The 16,268-nt window shown below is 44.1% G+C and overlaps 1 protein-coding gene across 1 annotated transcript; it reads right to left on the bottom strand.

The window, feature by feature from the left end:
- Positions 1-5,023: 5,023 nt before the first annotated feature.
- Positions 5,024-15,250, bottom strand: NRROS (negative regulator of reactive oxygen species). The gene is made up of 2 exons (XM_006869395.1): positions 15,143-15,250; positions 5,024-7,000 (listed from the first exon to the last, which is right to left on the bottom strand). The coding sequence occupies exons 1-2, from the start codon at positions 15,248-15,250 to the stop codon at positions 5,024-5,026; spliced, it is 2,085 nt and encodes a 694-aa protein (XP_006869457.1).
- Positions 15,251-16,268: the final 1,018 nt, after the last annotated feature.

The raw sequence follows: 16,268 nt of genomic DNA, 5'->3' as shown, positions 1-16,268 counted from the left end.
ATTGGGCAAATCTGCTGCACAAGAGCTCGTTAAAGTGTTTAAGAGCAAAGATGTCAGCTTGAGGATGCAGGTGTGCCTGGCGCAAGCCATGATATTTTCAATAACCTCATATGTATGCACACGTTGGACCATGAATAAGAAAGATTGTAGAAGAATTGATGCATTTGAGTTGTGGTGTTGGAGGAGAATACTGAAAGTACCATGGGTTGCCAAAAGAACAAACAGATCTGTGTTGGAAGAAGTGCAGCCAGAGTGCTCCTTGGAAGCCAGGATGGTCAGACTTCATCTCTCATACTTTGGACATATTATCAGGAGGAACTAGTAGCTAGAGAAGGATATTATGTTTGGTAAACTGGAAGGTTGGAGAAAAAGAGGAAGACCCCCAGAGAGATAGACTGGCACAGTGGCAGCAGCAATGAGCTCAGGCATAGCACCAGTTGTGAGGTTGGCGTAGGACCAGGCAGTGTTTAGTTCTGATGTGCATAGGGTTGCTATGAGTCAGTACTGACTCAATGGCACCAAACAACAACATAATTCCAATCATTTCAGTTTAGTATAAAAGATTTTGCCCGTAAGAATTCCAGCCACTAGTATTTGCCATAGAACTATCAGACCAAACCACTAGTCTTTCTAGAATTACTGAGAGCCAGTTACCCCTGTCAGAAAAGACAGTGGGGGCCTACTGGGGCCTCATCCCCAGGGGATCTCAGCCAGGTTGTAGGAGGAGGGACAGTTCTATAAACATACAGTCCCACAGCTGGGCACTGTGGGAACTGGGAGGGGGAAAACCAGGGCCCCAGGTGGTGGGTAGAGCAAGGGGGCATCTGTTCTAGACGGGAAACTGGGATGGGCAAGGAAGACTTCCTGGATGAGGAAGCACTACACAGAGCCTTGAAGGGTATCAGGAATTCACTAGATTCCAGAAGGTGGAGTTGGTTGCTCCAGGTCTGAAAGTGAGAGAGGACTCAGTATTAGGAAACTGTTGTAACATGAGAGGATCAACTCAGAGGCCCAAGGATGGGATGTCAGAAAGGAGGGCAGGGAAGGCTGATGGGAGAAACCAGAATCAGAACTCTGTTGGTGACAGGAAAAGGAGGACTTAAGCAGGATGGTGATATGGGCAGGTGTGGATTTTGGGGAAAACACTCCAGTTGTGCCAGGGTGGAGGGAGGCAAGAACACAGCAGAGAGACCTAAGGGGTGCGGAGGTCTGTCCCAGTTGGAGGGCAGCTTTAGTTTAGGAACTGCTGGGTGTCTAGGCCGGATCGGCTGTCGAGTTCCTGTAACACCTAAAGGCTAGTGGTAGTGTGGGCAAGCTTCTGAGTCCAGCAAACCCAAGTTCTAGTCCCAGCTCTGCCATTTAGCAGTTGTGTAAAAGAAAAGTCTTTTCGCTCCTTAGGGCCTCCACTTACCCAATTATAAAATGGAGAGAAACACATCATCAGAAGGCTGTGTGAAAAATAGGGATGACGGAATGTGTGTAACAAGTGGCAGGTCTTGTAGCCACTGGTGTGTCTTCCTTGTGTCCCTGTGAGGGGCTGGCTCTTTGTTAGAGTAGGACAGGGGGAACAGTAGCTTTGTATTCAATGACAGCAGGCACGGGGCTGGGAACTTTGTGTGCACTGCTTCATTAAACCTCCACAAAAGCCATGTGAAGTAAATGCTGCTCCTATTCCTATTTTATAGAAACAGAAACTGGAGTAAAGAGGTGAAGTGAAGCAAGCTGTGCTGCACAGGAAATACTGCTATTAAACTCTTTCACAATATTCAGGGGTCCTGGTTACACTGTGGTTAAGCATTTGGCTGCTAACAAAAGGTCAGTGGTTCGAACCCTTCAGCCACCCTGAGGGAGAAAGATGTGACAGTATTAATTCAAAAAAGATTTACAGTCTTGGAAAAAAAAATTTTTCAATTACTTTTACTTACATTAGGCCAATTTCTGATGCTATTTATCTTTGAATCTGAATATTTTCCTGTTTGAATATTCTGTCATGTGGCAATTGGAGTTGTCCTTCACTTCCCACCTATGAGAAAGAGCCACTTGGTGCTCAATCTGAGTGTATCAGTGACCTGACGCAGACAATCATTCTAGGAGTTCTGGTAACTGGCTATGTAGACGTTAGTCTCGGAGTAGACATTAGTATTTCCTCTCTGCTGCAGCTTGGAAGTAGGTAGGTGGGGTCATATCAGGACAAGAGCAGACTTTCCTATAGAAACCAAAGCTCATCACTGGACCAGAAATCCAACTGCCCTTCCTGTCCTTCTCAGCTCTGGACCATACTGAAAGGAGCCTAGTAAACAGCATTTGGATCCTAGTAATGGAATGAACTACTTAGAAAAGCTACAGTCCTCTGAAGTCACTGCCATGGACAGGCGTAGGGCTCTGTCCTAACCTCTACCTTTCAATTAGCCATTCTGCAAGACTGGGTCCTAAGAATAGGTAGACTGGATGGTCAGCTACATGGTGTGACTTGAGGGGCTTCAAAGGGCTTGCCTGAACCCTAACTTATTTCTGATTCTATCTGAAGGTTTCAATAGTTGAGTCATTCCTTTATGCTAAAATTTTGATTCAAAAAGTCCTTGTGTTAAAATATATATGTTCAACATTCTGTTTTGAGAACATCACACCTTATGAGTGTTGGTAGGAAGCAGAGCCTACCTTCTTGTATGAGTATAGGTAGTTCATCAACAGCTGTAGATAGCATTTGCTGTTTCACACTCTCTTGTAGCCAGGGTCAGCTAACCAGGTACCTCTGCTCCAGGCTGTGCTCCATGGGCTAGTGACACAGACAGCAGAATTGGGAGAGCATTCCACAGTGGGTGCTAGCAGGGGCAAGGGCCCTGTCTTTTTTTTTTTTTCCTTTTTAAAATGTTTTATTGTGAATTATGTGATAGTTTACATGTGAGAACATTAGTTTTACATTCATCCTATCGTAGATCCTTTCATTGCCATGGTTACAATCCCCTCCATGAATCATCAACCAATCAAAGGGTATACCATGCAAGCCTGTCCCCTGGTTGTCAGCACACAGTCCCTCTCCCTCTCTGAGTCTAAAGTCCCCAACCGCTCCAACTCTCCACATCATCGACTCTGCCTCTATCTCTGGTGTCACTGCTCCTCTGGGTAGGGTTCCGCTCTCCACCCTTGATGGTCCCAGGGACCTCCACTCCTAGACTGCAAAGTTAATCACTCCCTTCCTTGCTACAAAAAGTCTACCTTTACATTTCCAATCTTCACAATCAGTCCTGATAACAGTTACTCACTACTGTATCACAAGAGACCTATCCCCATTTCCTTTCATCAGCCCCACCCAGACAGATTGGATACTACTCAGTGGAGATTCTACCTTCCTCCACACCCTCTGGATCTAATTTAAGGGCCCTATATTGAGTTGTCAGTGGCAGCAATGCCAACTGTGGCATCCAGTACTAAGTATCTGCAGCCATGTTGGCTGTGGCATGATTTAGTTTACTATCCCAACTTCCTCATAGCCTTCCCTATTCCTGCTGTTCTTCAGCCTTCCCAGAGAAGCTGCAAGCATCCCAGTATCCTTTTACGAAGTCTTCATCCTGCTTAAATCAGACAGTCATCTTCAGTTGCAATCAGCTGAGAAAACTGATTCAAGGGGTGGGTGACACATTAACTCAAGAGAAGTCATAAACACATCAGCCACAGATTGACTCATTTGTCTAATTAGCTAGTTGTCACTTTGGGAAACAGCAGGAGCCCATGGAAAGAATTTTTGTTGGACAGGAAGGAAATCAAGAAAGTCTGGTCTTATGGGGACTGGTTGGTGGACAGGGGCTTTAAGAACACCTGAGGGATATCCAAGGTGCTGGGCTGGCACAGTGATGGCTGGAAAAAGACACGTTGGTGGGAAGGAATGGGGACAAACAAGCGCGGTATCCGATATGGACTGACACTAACGTTGTGGAATGTCAGCCTCACTGAAAGGCCCTGTGTATGCCCTGCTAGAGCGTCCAAGAGAAAACGTCTGTTTTGTCAAAGATCACTGAATTTTCCTTTTATTTGGCCAAACATTTCAGCTGACATGTAATCTACATGATAGCAGTAATCTGTTCGTGAGATTTCTATTCTCCTTTCTTTCCACATCACTGCATGTTGTCCTGTTATGACTTAACAAGCAAGTATAAACAGTACAAGACAGTGTAAACTCTAAACTATCTACAGGGCAGGAGCTGCGTCTTAGTTATCTTCTCCCCAGAGAGGAGGAGCATAGAAATCATTCCTTATTTTTTGAAGTAAGAGAGGGAGAAAGGAAACTAGGAATGAGGTGCACACAGATGCTGAATGTCTGCTAAGAAGTGTGGTCTTTTGTGAGGAGTAGGGATGGTCCACAAGTGAGCAGAATTTGCTCCTGTCTGCAATCCTCCTTACTTTCTCTCAGGACAAGGCCTGTGCCTTGTCACTGAATGATAAACTCAGGGTCCCAGTTCTTGTTCTCTTAACTTTTCCATAAAAGAGTCATGTCTATCTCCCAGAGACTCTGAGTGTGAATTCGGGGTACCTAGAGAGTGCAGCGGCATTCCTAACCAACCCAAACAGGACGCAAGAGCTCTCATCCCATGCAGATTCCCCAGCTTCCCTTGGAAATTCACTTCCTTGGTGAATCCCAGGGGGGCACTGGCTCTCACCATCCATAGAAAGAGATCATTGACCTTTCTCACCAGCTCCATAGATGTCACCCAGAGAATGGCACTGAAAAATAATAGAGGAAACTACCAAAGAACATTTTTTAAAAAAGAAAACCAACAAAACCACAAACTGCATTTGATTAAAAAAATATTTGAGACACGTTGTCTTTTATTTTCAGTGAATGTTCTACTTAATAAATATGTTACCAGGATGATGATGAACGATAATGATGAAGAACAAGGGGGAACAGGTTAATCCATTAACCCCAGTTCATCAGACTTGGCCTCCACATGGGATCTTGACATCTAGCAGCGGAAATGTCCTTACAAGTGTGGGTCAAATTTCTAACTTTGGCAAGCAGCCGGAGCTAGTATATGGAGGACCAGTGGCAACGGCTCTTGATTACCTGAAGCAGAGGCTTCTTAAACGTCAGGAAGATGATGGTACAGGCCACCAGCAGGGTGAGACAACTGGGGAGAATGAGCACGAGGTACAGCAGGCCCATGTCCACTTGCTCCCATTTACACTCCTGAGGCACCTCTCTGGGCAGGTCCATCATGCGGATGACCTTGGAGGACAGGTTGCAAGTGACCATAGCTAAATCAGGGATACACAGCGTCTGCAGGCGCTGCAGGGCCCCCCAGCCCTCCACCCCACAGCAGTCATATGGATTCTGACTGAGGTAGATGGTCCGCAGGCTCCTTGTGAGCTGCTCAGACACAGTCCTCTGGGGAAGGGCTGTGAGGGAGTTTCTTCGGAGGTCCAGGGTCTGCAAGGACAGACTGCCCCCAAACCTAGGGAAACTAGTCAAACAATTTCCTGACAGATCCAAGTCCCTCAGATTCCTAAATGCAGAGAAGTCCAACTCAGTGAAGTTGGAAGTGAGACCCACGTTCCTGAGGGACAGGGCCTGTAACGTGGGGGCAATGTCCCGGAGAGGGGTGATGCTTCCATTCAGAATCCCCCAATTGCTGGACAGGTCTAGGTGAACGAGGGACGTTCCTTGGAATGAGCAGTCTTGCAGGGTCCCTAGCCCACAGCCCTCCAGAGAGAGGCTCCTCAAAGATGCCATATTCCTAAAATCTACACAGCCGGGGGTGCCCACCTGGTCTGAGTGAACTGGTAGGGGGCAAAGTGAGATCTGATTATGGCTCATGTCAATTGTAGTGATTTGACTAGCATTAGCCAGAAGACCAGTGGGGACACCCAGGAGCTGGTTGGAGCTCAGGTTGAATACCCGGAGGCTCTGTAGGCAGCTGGTGAGCCCCGGAGCCCACTGTAGCTCCGACAGCTGGTTCTGGCTCAGGTCCAGTTCAGTGAGTGCTCCTGGGGGCTCGTGCTCCTGGATGTGAAGCGTCATCAGGCAATTCTGATTGAGGTTCAGGTGGGAGAGGGAAGGCATTTTCTTCAGGAAGCCATCTGGCAAGTATTGGAACTGGTTTTGGCTCATATCTAGGAAGCGGAGATCTGAGAGGTCGCTGGAAGCAAACTCTTCCCAGAGGTTGACAGTGGTGATGTTGGTTACGTTGCCATCCACAAGGAGGAACTGGGCCACCATCTCCTGCGGCGATGAGGTGTTGTACAGGTCTTTGTAGAATCCCATGTTGTTGTCCCGTAGCAGAAGTGTGTGCAACTTGCTGCACTGTGGTAGGAGTGGGAAAAACAGCAGCTGATTGTGAGAGAGGTCCAGCATCTCCAGCTCAAAGGCAGCCTCTTCCGCTGACGCCAGAAACCACTCCAGGGCATTATAGCTGACGTTGAGGAACTGTAGCTGCTTGAGGCTGAAGTCCACAATGCAAGGAAGGTTATTATAGGCCAGGTTGAGACGTCTGAGCTTGGTCAAACTATCAAAAGCACCACCCTCAATCTCAAAAATGTAGTTCCTCTGCAAATCCAGCTCCTGGAGGTGGTCCAGGCCCTCAAAGATGGACTCATCGAGTCTCATGATAGTGTTCCTCGCCAGGGACACAGACTCCAACGATGAGAGGTTTTGGAGCATGAGAGCCACCATGTCTTCTGTCAGGGAGTTCTCTGACAAGTCCAGCCTCTGCAAATTCTGTAAGGAGTGGAAAGCAGCTGCCGTCTCCTTATAGTTCTCTGAGAGAGCGTTGTCAGCGAGAGCCAGGCTGCGCAGGTGGGCTTGCTGCTGGAAGGCGCCACGGCTGATGTGTTCCAGGCGGCAACTGTGTAGACTGAGGTTCTCCAGGTGAGGGTAGAGCTGGAGGGAATGGTTCCACAAGGTCCTGAGAGGGTTGGCATTCAGTATGAGTGTCTTGGAATAGGGGGAGAGATCGCTGGGCACTGAAGCAAGGTGCTGCTCTCGGCAGTCGGCAACTCCACCCACCTAGGTCCAAAAACACACCAGTTAGCAGGAAGGAGGCAGAGTTTATACACAGAAACTTAGTTCATTTCTAGGATTATCCCTGCAACTGTTGGAAGTGACTCTAGATTTTTAAAATAGGATAGGAAAACAAAGAAAGAGAATTTTTCTTTGTTCTTTATATTTGCTGTTGCTAAGTGTCATTGAGTTGTTTCTGACTCATAGCAATCCTGTATAGGGTTCCAGAGGAATAGCTGGTGGGTTTGAACCTCTAGTTAGCAGTCTAGTGCTTATGCTACAGTGCCACACTTTCTTTATGTTTTTATTTACCACTTGGAGTCCTGATGTGGTGCTGTGGGTTAATGTGCTAGACTGCAAAGTTAGTTTGAACCACAAGGCTGGTAGTTCAAGCTCACCAGTCGCTCCTTGGAAACCCTATACAGGGTTGCTATGGGTCAAAACCGACTCGACAACACTTACCAACAACAACAATATACCACTTCGAGTCCTGATGTAGTGCTGTGGGATGAAGCATTGGACCACAAGGTCAGTTTGAACCACCAGGTTGGTGGTTCAAACTCACCAGCCGCTCCTTGGAAACCCTATAAAGGGTTGTTATGAGTCAGAACCAACTCGGCACTCAACAACAAATTCACTACTTAAATAAGTAACTAGGAGCTGAGTTCCAGATGTCACATAGTGTCAGAGAAGGATCTGGCACCTGATCATCAGGTGCTGAGAGGTGACAACTGTACTTGTAGTTTTGTCTTACACAATGAGAAGGACTGAAAACCAGGCCTCTACCTGGATTTGAATCCACCTCTGCCACTTATTTCCTATGTGACCTTGAGAAAAATATTACCAACTTCCAAGAATTGTTGTGAGGTTAAACAAGAGAATCATGCAAAGAACTTAACCCAGTACCTGGTACACATCAGCACTTGATAAATAGGCATTCTCACATTGTTACAAGGGGCTCTGATGGTGTAGTGGGGGAAGGATGTAGCAGCCAGCCTCCATGAAGACTACAGCCTTGGAAATCCTATGGGGCCGTTCTGCTCTGCCCAACAGGGTGGCTATGAGTTGGAATCGACTCCACAGCAGTGCATTTAGTTCTGGTTTATAACAATTGGATTGCTATCCCTAGAACACTTGTTTCCTGAACAACAGAGGCATTGCCCTGAAGCCCTCAGGGCAGTCGCATCTTCATTTCACTGGAAGTAAAGGAGTTCTGGTAGCATAGTGGTTACGAATCAGGCTGCTATCCTCAGGGACAGCAGTTTGAAACTACTAGCTGTTCTGTGGGAGAAAGAGGAGGCTTTCTGCTTCCACAAAGATTTACAGCCTCGGAAACCCTGTAAAGGGCCTCCATGATGTGGAACCGACTCCACGGCACATACCAACAACAACAACAACAACAAATTTTATCTGGGAGGTTTCCCTTCATCTGTAGTGATAAATATTATAATTTACAGAGACCTTAGAGGTCAACGTTACCTCAAATTTTACAAAATTGTATAGTAAAGTGAGAGGCAATGAGGAGAAGTTTCAATGGCAGAGCCGGGACCAGAGCCCAGAGCTGCCAATGTCTGACTCAGTGCTCTTCAGGAATGCTGTGCTACTGTGATTGTGCAGGTAAGAAGGCAGGTGGTGGGGGGTGGGTGGGGGAGGTGACCCTGTCCTCACTGCAGAAATCACATGGACCTCAGAAAACTTTAACTCAACTGTGTTCTGTAAGGTTGGCAAACAACAACTGGCTGCTGGATGTCAGTTTGTGTCCAGGAAACAAAATGTGAGCGGTAGGATGGGAGAGCCATGGCATGATTTTCTGCTGGTTGGTCAGTAAGAAAAAGCCAGTGATTGCCTGAAATTGTGGTCCCAATCCCAAGGGCCAAGTGGAGTAGTGGAACAGAGGAAACAGATCCTGTTATAAAGGAAGAAGCACAGGTTTGGAGGATGTCAACAGATTGAATTGATCCCCCCAAATATGTGTTGTATACTAAAAGAAAAAGTGAGAATGGAAAAGAGAGGAAGTTATTGGCTAAAAGGTAAATGTGTTAATTTGAGTGAAGGGGAAGACAATATACAATAAGAGGGAGATCAAGAAAAAATGATGGAGTCAGGGGAAGAGTTAATGCAACAGAGGTAAATACTGTCATGTATTTTGTTGTTGATGTTTAGTATTGCTGAATCGGTTCCAACTCATAATGACCCTGCATAAGGTTTCCAAGGAGTGGCTGGTGAGTTTGAACTACCGACCTTGAGGTTCAAACTGACCTTGAGGTCGAGTGCTTATTATAGAGCTAGATACAATCCTGCAATAACAGTGATCTACTAGAGATGCGGACTTCTGGTGTGATGCTGTAGGATCAGCACTGAACTGTGAACCACAACATCAGCAGTTCAAACCCACCAGCTGCTCCTTGGAAACCCTATAAAAGGTCACTATGAGTCAGAACCAACTAGACAGCACTTAACAACAACAACGCGTAGATAAATGGATAGACACAAAGGCTGAGCAGGTTTGTGTGAGAGAGAGTAGGAATATACCCACAAATATACAGGTTTGACAGAGGATATTTGTGCATGGGTACCTTTGCTGCAAATATAGTCATGAATGTGGTGGGGCATAGAGGGGGAAATATTATGAAAACTTCTTAGACATAACTGAACACCTTCCGGGAATGAGTTGGTGGGCCTGGGAGCTGAAGAACACAGTCTCGGGGGACACCAAGGTCAATTGGTATAACATAGTCAACAAAGACAATGTTCTACATCCTACTTTGATAACTAAGGTCTTAAGAGATCCTGGATGATCATTTAATATGCAAGCATTGGGTTGCTAACCACAAAGTTGGTGATTCAAACCCACCAGGTGCTCTGAGGAAAAAAGAAGAGGTTATCTGCTCCTGTAAAGATTTAGTGTCAGAAACCCCAAGGAAAAGTTCTCTTCTGTCCTATAGTATTACTACGAGTCAGAATGAACTCAGTGACATGGGTTTTGTCTGGAGGAAAAAGTGATGAAAATCAAAGATGCCTGGAAACAATGAGTCCAGTGGACTAATGGACCAAGTGAACATCAGTCTCCATGACCCTCAGACCTGAAGCACTAGATGGGGCCTGGTTACCACTACCTACTACTTTGAAAAGGATCAAATCAGGAGATTCTGAATAGAACAGAAGAAAAATATGGAACAAAATTCAGAATCATAAAAAAAATCAAACAGGCTTACTGGTTATTAAAGAGATTGGCAGAATCCCCAGTATTATAGCCCTTAGTCATTCTCCTGATCTGGAAATGATCAAATGTGGATGACTCATCTCAGCCAAACAACAGACAAGTTTATAAATGGAACAATAAAACTAGTGAGGTATGCACACCTTAGAATAATCAAACATTTGAGCTCAAAAGAGTAAATATATCCAAAGACAAAGTAGTTAAGAAGGTTAAGAAAGAAAGAGGACTAGAAATGGGAAACATAGGGAGAAAGTGGAATAAGTGATGTTATATTGTGGGGGTTACAATCAATGACATGAATCAAATGTGAATGGAAAATTGATCTGCTCTGTTAATCTTCATCCAATTCACAATAAAAAGTTAAAAATGTGTGTATTGTAAATTCTAATCCCTATATTTGTGACCATAATTCCATTTAGAAATAGGATTTTCTTGCTTATGTTAATGAGATCATATCAGTGTAGGTATGTCTTAAACCAGTCACTTTTGAGATTTGAGAGGAGCAGCTTCGGCAAAACAGAGGAGAGGATACACTCCACATGAAGACTGCCAAAGAATTGAGGAATAACAGTTGAAAAGAGACAAGAACCTTCCCCCAGAATTGACAGAGATAGAAAGCCTTCCCCCACAGACAAAACCTGAATTTGTACTTCCAGGTTTTCTCCTCTCGTAAACATTTACAGCTTCGAAGATGCAACACCGGGTCGCTATGAGTTGGAACTGACTCAGTGGCACTTAACAATAACAACAATGGCCTCTTTAACTGTGGGAGAATAACTTTATGTTTGTTAGGGCCACCCACTTGTGGTATTTCTGTTATTGCAGCACTGGATGACTAAGACAAAGGGTGGACAGACTCAAGTCTGAATTTGACTCTGCCACTTTGGACCCTGGGCAAGGAATTAACTTCTGTAGTATTTTGATATTTGTAAATTTATGGAGGTTTGTTTTGTGGCCTAAGATATGGTCTGTTCTGGAGAATGTTCCATGTGCACTGGAAAACAATGTGTATTGTGCTGTTGTTGGGTTGAATGCTCTGTACACATCTATGAGGTCCAGTTGGCCGATTGTGTTGTTTAGTTTCTCTGTGTCTTTGCCAAGTTTCTTTCTGGTTGTTCTATCCATTTTTGAAAGCAGTGTATTAAAATCACCCACTATTATTATAGATTCATCTATTTCTTTCTTCAAATCTATTAGAGTTTACTTTATATATTTTGGAGCTCTTTCATTGGGAGCATAGATGTTTATTACAGTTATGTCATCTTGTTCAATTGTCCCTTTAATCATGAGATAATGTCCATCTTTATCTATTATGCTGGTTTTTGCCTTAAAGTTTATTTTATCAAGGAATTAACTTCTGGAGTCTCAAGTTCTCCACCAGATTATTAAAATAAAACCTTTTGATAATTAAAAACTGGCATAGCATAAAAGTTTAGAAAATTAAGTTCTTCAGTAATCTCAGCCTAATGCCTAGATTTACGTATTTTTCTGAACTTTTAAAGAAGATACTATTTTTTTCTTCGTGCAACAAAAATGAGACCATACTTATAAACTGTTCAGTAATCTATGTTGTTAACAATGTGTTGTTGTTATTGTTATGTGCCATGGAGTCGGTTCTGACTCATAGTGACTCTGTATAGGGTTTCTGAGGCTGTAAATCTTTACGGGAGTAGAAATTCTCATCTTTCTTCCATGGAACAGCTGGTAGTTTCAAACTGCTGACCTTGCGGCTCGCAGCCCGATTCGTAAGCACTACACTACCAGAGTTCCTTTAAAATAAACATATTACATATTGTTTTATTATATATTACTTTATAATATATAATATTCAAATCAGTTCAGTCATATTCATGTAGCTGTTGGTTGTGGGCTGTAGAGTCGATTCTGACTCATCATGACCCAATAGAAAAGCATTGCCCCATGAGGTTTCCAAGGCTGAAATCTTTATGGGAACAGATCACCAAGTCTTTTCTCCCACAGGTGGTAGCTGAGTGCTGAACCACTGTTCCACCAGGGTTCCTAATAGTCTTCTTAGCAGTTGTTCACTGCATGCCTCCTATAGCAGTTAAGAGCAAGAGTTCATGGGACAGGCAGTCTGGGGACCAATCTTGGCTCTGTGTTTTTATGAAATGCGTGACCTTGAACTGATTATCTCAACCACTCAGGTTCTTTATTATTCCATGTGTTAAATGGAAATTATACTTATAATTTTCTTATAGGGTTTTTTTGTTTTTAAGTTTTTATTGTGAATTGAGTGATAGTTTACATGGGAGAACATCAGTTTTATATTCATCCTATCATATTTCATTTCATTGTAATGATTACAGTCCCCTCCATGCATCGTCATTCAACAGTATTAGCTTCTATTACCTCTGTTTGTTTGTCTCATAGGGTTTAAACAATTTTTTTTTTTTTTCAAGAATTCAATGTGATTGTTCATGTAAAACACCTAAAACTTGGCACATTAAATGCTTAATAAATGATAGCGTAGTAAATTACAAACTGAGCTGCTAACCGCAAAGTCAGCAGTTCGAATCTATCAGTTGCTCCTCAGGAGAGAAATGAGACTTTCTGCTCCTGTAAAGATTTAAAGCCTTGGAAACCCTCCATAGGGCTGCTGTAAGTTAGAATCAACCCCATGGCATAGAACCACTACCACTACCACCATAATTATTTAAAACTTAAAAAATACTGCCATCGAGTTGATTCTGACTCATAGTCACCCTATATACAGTTTCCAAGATTGTACGTTTTTATGCGAAGCTTGGTGGCTCTGTAAGATAAACACTAGGCTTCAAACCACAAGGTCAGCAGTTTGAACCCACCAGCCACTTCATGGGAGAAAGATGAGGCTTTCTGTTCCCATAAAGATTTGCAGCCTTAGGAACCCTATACAGGGTCATGATGAGTCGGAACCGACTCGACACTTAACAACAAATGTCTATGAGAGCAGACAACCTTATCTTGTTCCTGCAGAGTGACTGGTGGGTTTGAACCACTTACCTGCAGCCCACTGCTTATCCCATACTGCCACCAGGGCTCCTTAGCTATAATTATTAGCATGATCTAATTAGTCTCCTATTGTGGAGCATTTGAGCTGTTTCTAATCTCCAATGAATGAACTTATCAAGTTCCTTTTACACATTCCTCCCTCCAAAATTTTTACTTGAATTGTATTATAATCATGAATTAATTTGGGGAAAAATTGACACCTTAATAAACTTGAATCTGCCCATTAAGAAAAAAGGTCTATTTCTTTATTTGAGGAGGTATTGGTTTCCCCTCTCCATAGGAACTCTAAGGAAAACTGTGGCCAGGGGCTTATTCAAAGTGTAAGACCCTGCTCCATTACAGACTCCAGTCATGCGCTCATGCCTCCATGAGTCCTGGCAGCCCCACTGAGTTGCTGCAAAGGGACCATGTGGACTTCAGAGTCCAAGAGTACATTGTTGTTGTTGTTGTTGTTGAGTGGCGTTGAGTCAGTTCCGACTCATAGAGACCCTGTATAGGGTTTCCAAGGAGTGGCTGGTGGGCTTGAACTGCCAACCTTGCAGTTAAACTGACCTTGCAAACCAGCACTCATCCTACAGTGCCACACCAGGACTCCAAGAGTACATTACTATGTCCATTTTATTATAACATTGCATGGCCAAGGCAAGGATGGGCACAGAAGGCCCAAGACTTTTTAACTCTCATCCCTCAATTCAAAAGCATAGCAAACCAGTTGTCATCAAGTAACTTCCCCAAGTGTGTCAGAGTAGAACATGGGGTTTCCAATGGCTGATTTTTCAGAAGTAGATTGCCAGGTCTTTCTTCTGAAGCACCTCTGGTGGGCTCAAACCTTTCAGTTGAAGACTGAGAGTTCAAAAAAGCCCTAGCCAGTTTGGCCTCAGATTCCATGCTCATAACCCCCATACCATACTCCTAACACCTCAACTATACAGGAGTATGCTATGTAAACTATATTGGTTAAAGCCCTTTACAAATGGTTAAGAACCACGACAGCTCATTTTTTAAAGATTCATCAGCTCTAAGAACACATTCTTGAATGCATTAGCCCAGACATCCAATTCATCTTCCCTGTGCCTAGTATGCAATAGGGTTCAAGGGATGTTTATTAAATGTATGTTTCTCAAATATCAAAGACTCTTGATATCATTGAATTCTAGATGTTTTTAGAAGTATGGTCAATTGATATGATCCCAGGCTATTTCCACATAGACTGAAAGCCCTAGAGAGGTAACTGTAAAAGCTCAGACACCCGCTTTCTGGATCTCCTGGAGCTGAAGTATGATCAGGGATGTTGTTCTGAGTGTAGCAAGGGCTGCTTGCTCTCAGTTTCGCTAAGCACTAGCTGTTGATTCATACACAAACTCTGAGGCAGGGCTCCTCCCACTGAAATGTGCCTTACCCACAGATTCTGATACTATTGCTGCTGCTGTGTGCCATGGAGTCGGTTCGAACTCACAGAGAATCTCTACAGGGTTTCTGAAGATGTAAATCTTCACGGGAGCAGAAAGACTCATCTTTCTCACGAGGAGTGGCTGGTGAATTTGAACTGCTGATCTTGCGGTTAGCAGCCCAGAGTGTACCCCACTATGCTATCAGGGCTCTTTGTGGAGCACAGTCATCCAGATTTTTAACCAAGTGTTCTTGTTCTAGGCGGCTGAGCTAGTCCTATCTCTGGAGCTTTCTGTTTCCTGCAGGTATGAATAAGGCGAGGCGGGCACTACTCAGCCTTTCCCAGGCATCGTCTTGAACAACCTTTGGTTAACCCAGCTTGTACACAGCATTGTGCCTGGTAGATGTAGAATTATTTAGACTCATTTTCTGCTCTGCTTGATTGACAATCTCTCATCTTTCCAAACTGACCAAACCTTGCCATGACACGAGCAACATACAACTCAAGGTTCCTGAGGAAAACTCACCGACTTGCAGCCCCCGTGAGAAGCTGCTGTGGCCATTCCACTTCTGTTCCTCCATCCCACTGCCAAGAAATGAAAACCCAGGCAGAGCCAAAGGGGCAGTAACTCCATCTCAAGTGCAGCACTGTAGTCAGAGGGCAGAGAAGAAGTAAATAAATAAGGGCATTCCAGCAGGCTGCTTTGTATTCTCCCAGTAAAAACAGCCAGTTCCCAGTTATCTCTGGTCAAGGAGGCCCACAGACACCTAGGGGTGGAAACCCAGAGATTATTCAAATACTTCAGTTGAGCCAATATTTTCAACCTTTCACTCAAACTGCCAGTCTCCTTTTGGTTTTGCCTCTACCATTTGATGGCAAGATGGCAAACAATGACACTCCCAAGAGTCCAGCCACAGAAGAGAGAAGCAATATAGTTGAGTAAGCAGGTCTCAAGTCACCTGGGGTTTCCTGTACTTTGTAATTCTGTTGAAACTTTCCTCCCAATGGCTTGTATCTGCCTGGTGCATAGCATGAGCTCAGTAAATGTTTGTTGAATGGATAGATCCATGAATAAATGAATGGTGGGCTGAGACTGAAATGTTACATGGCTCAGCAGCGTTCTTCTTGCTGACATAAGACAAGGAAAAGAGTAGAGCTCATTGGTTCCTTCATTTGAATATAATTCTTTAAAAAAGAGTTATTTTGCCTGAACAAGGGGAAGAGGAATGAGGGGAAACAGAAAAAACAACCTTCAGATATAATGAGAATGATTGACAAAGTATGGTTATCAGCCCTCTTGCCTGGTGAGTGAACACAGAACAAGAGTGATGGTGGTGGTTATGGTGGTGGTGGTGGCGGTGTGCCATGGAGTCAGTTCTGATTCACAGTGGCCCTGCATAGGGTTTCTGAGTGATAGGGATGCTTAAAGATACTCGTATACTGACAGAACTTTAGAACCAGAAGGAAGTCTAGTTTTCACAGATGCACATTCAAGTACAAAGGCCCAGAGAAGACACATGGCATTTTAAAGTTCCCAGAAACGATTAGTAAAAGCAGTTTTCAGGACCCCCTCCCTGAGCTCTAAGATGAACTACCAGGAAAAGTTGTATAAGTTCCCTCTTTGTTGATGGGAATTGACTATATATACCTTT

The sequence above is a fragment of the Chrysochloris asiatica genome, unplaced genomic scaffold (assembly GCF_000296735.1).
Source record: "Chrysochloris asiatica unplaced genomic scaffold, ChrAsi1.0 scaffold00130, whole genome shotgun sequence".
Classification (NCBI taxonomy): domain Eukaryota; kingdom Metazoa; phylum Chordata; class Mammalia; order Afrosoricida; family Chrysochloridae; genus Chrysochloris; species Chrysochloris asiatica.
This window is presented reverse-complemented; position numbering and strand designations above follow the sequence as displayed.

Excerpts from the sequence above, each read along its gene's own strand:
- NRROS (XM_006869395.1), bottom strand. The coding sequence starts at position 15,250 with ATGGAGTTACTGCCCCTTTGGCTCTGCCTGGGTTTTCATTTCTTGGCA. Across the intron at positions 7,001-15,142 it reads CTCACGGGGGCTGCAAGTCG|GTGGGTGGAGTTGCCGACTG; the intron begins GTGAGTTTTCCT and ends TTTTGGACCTAG.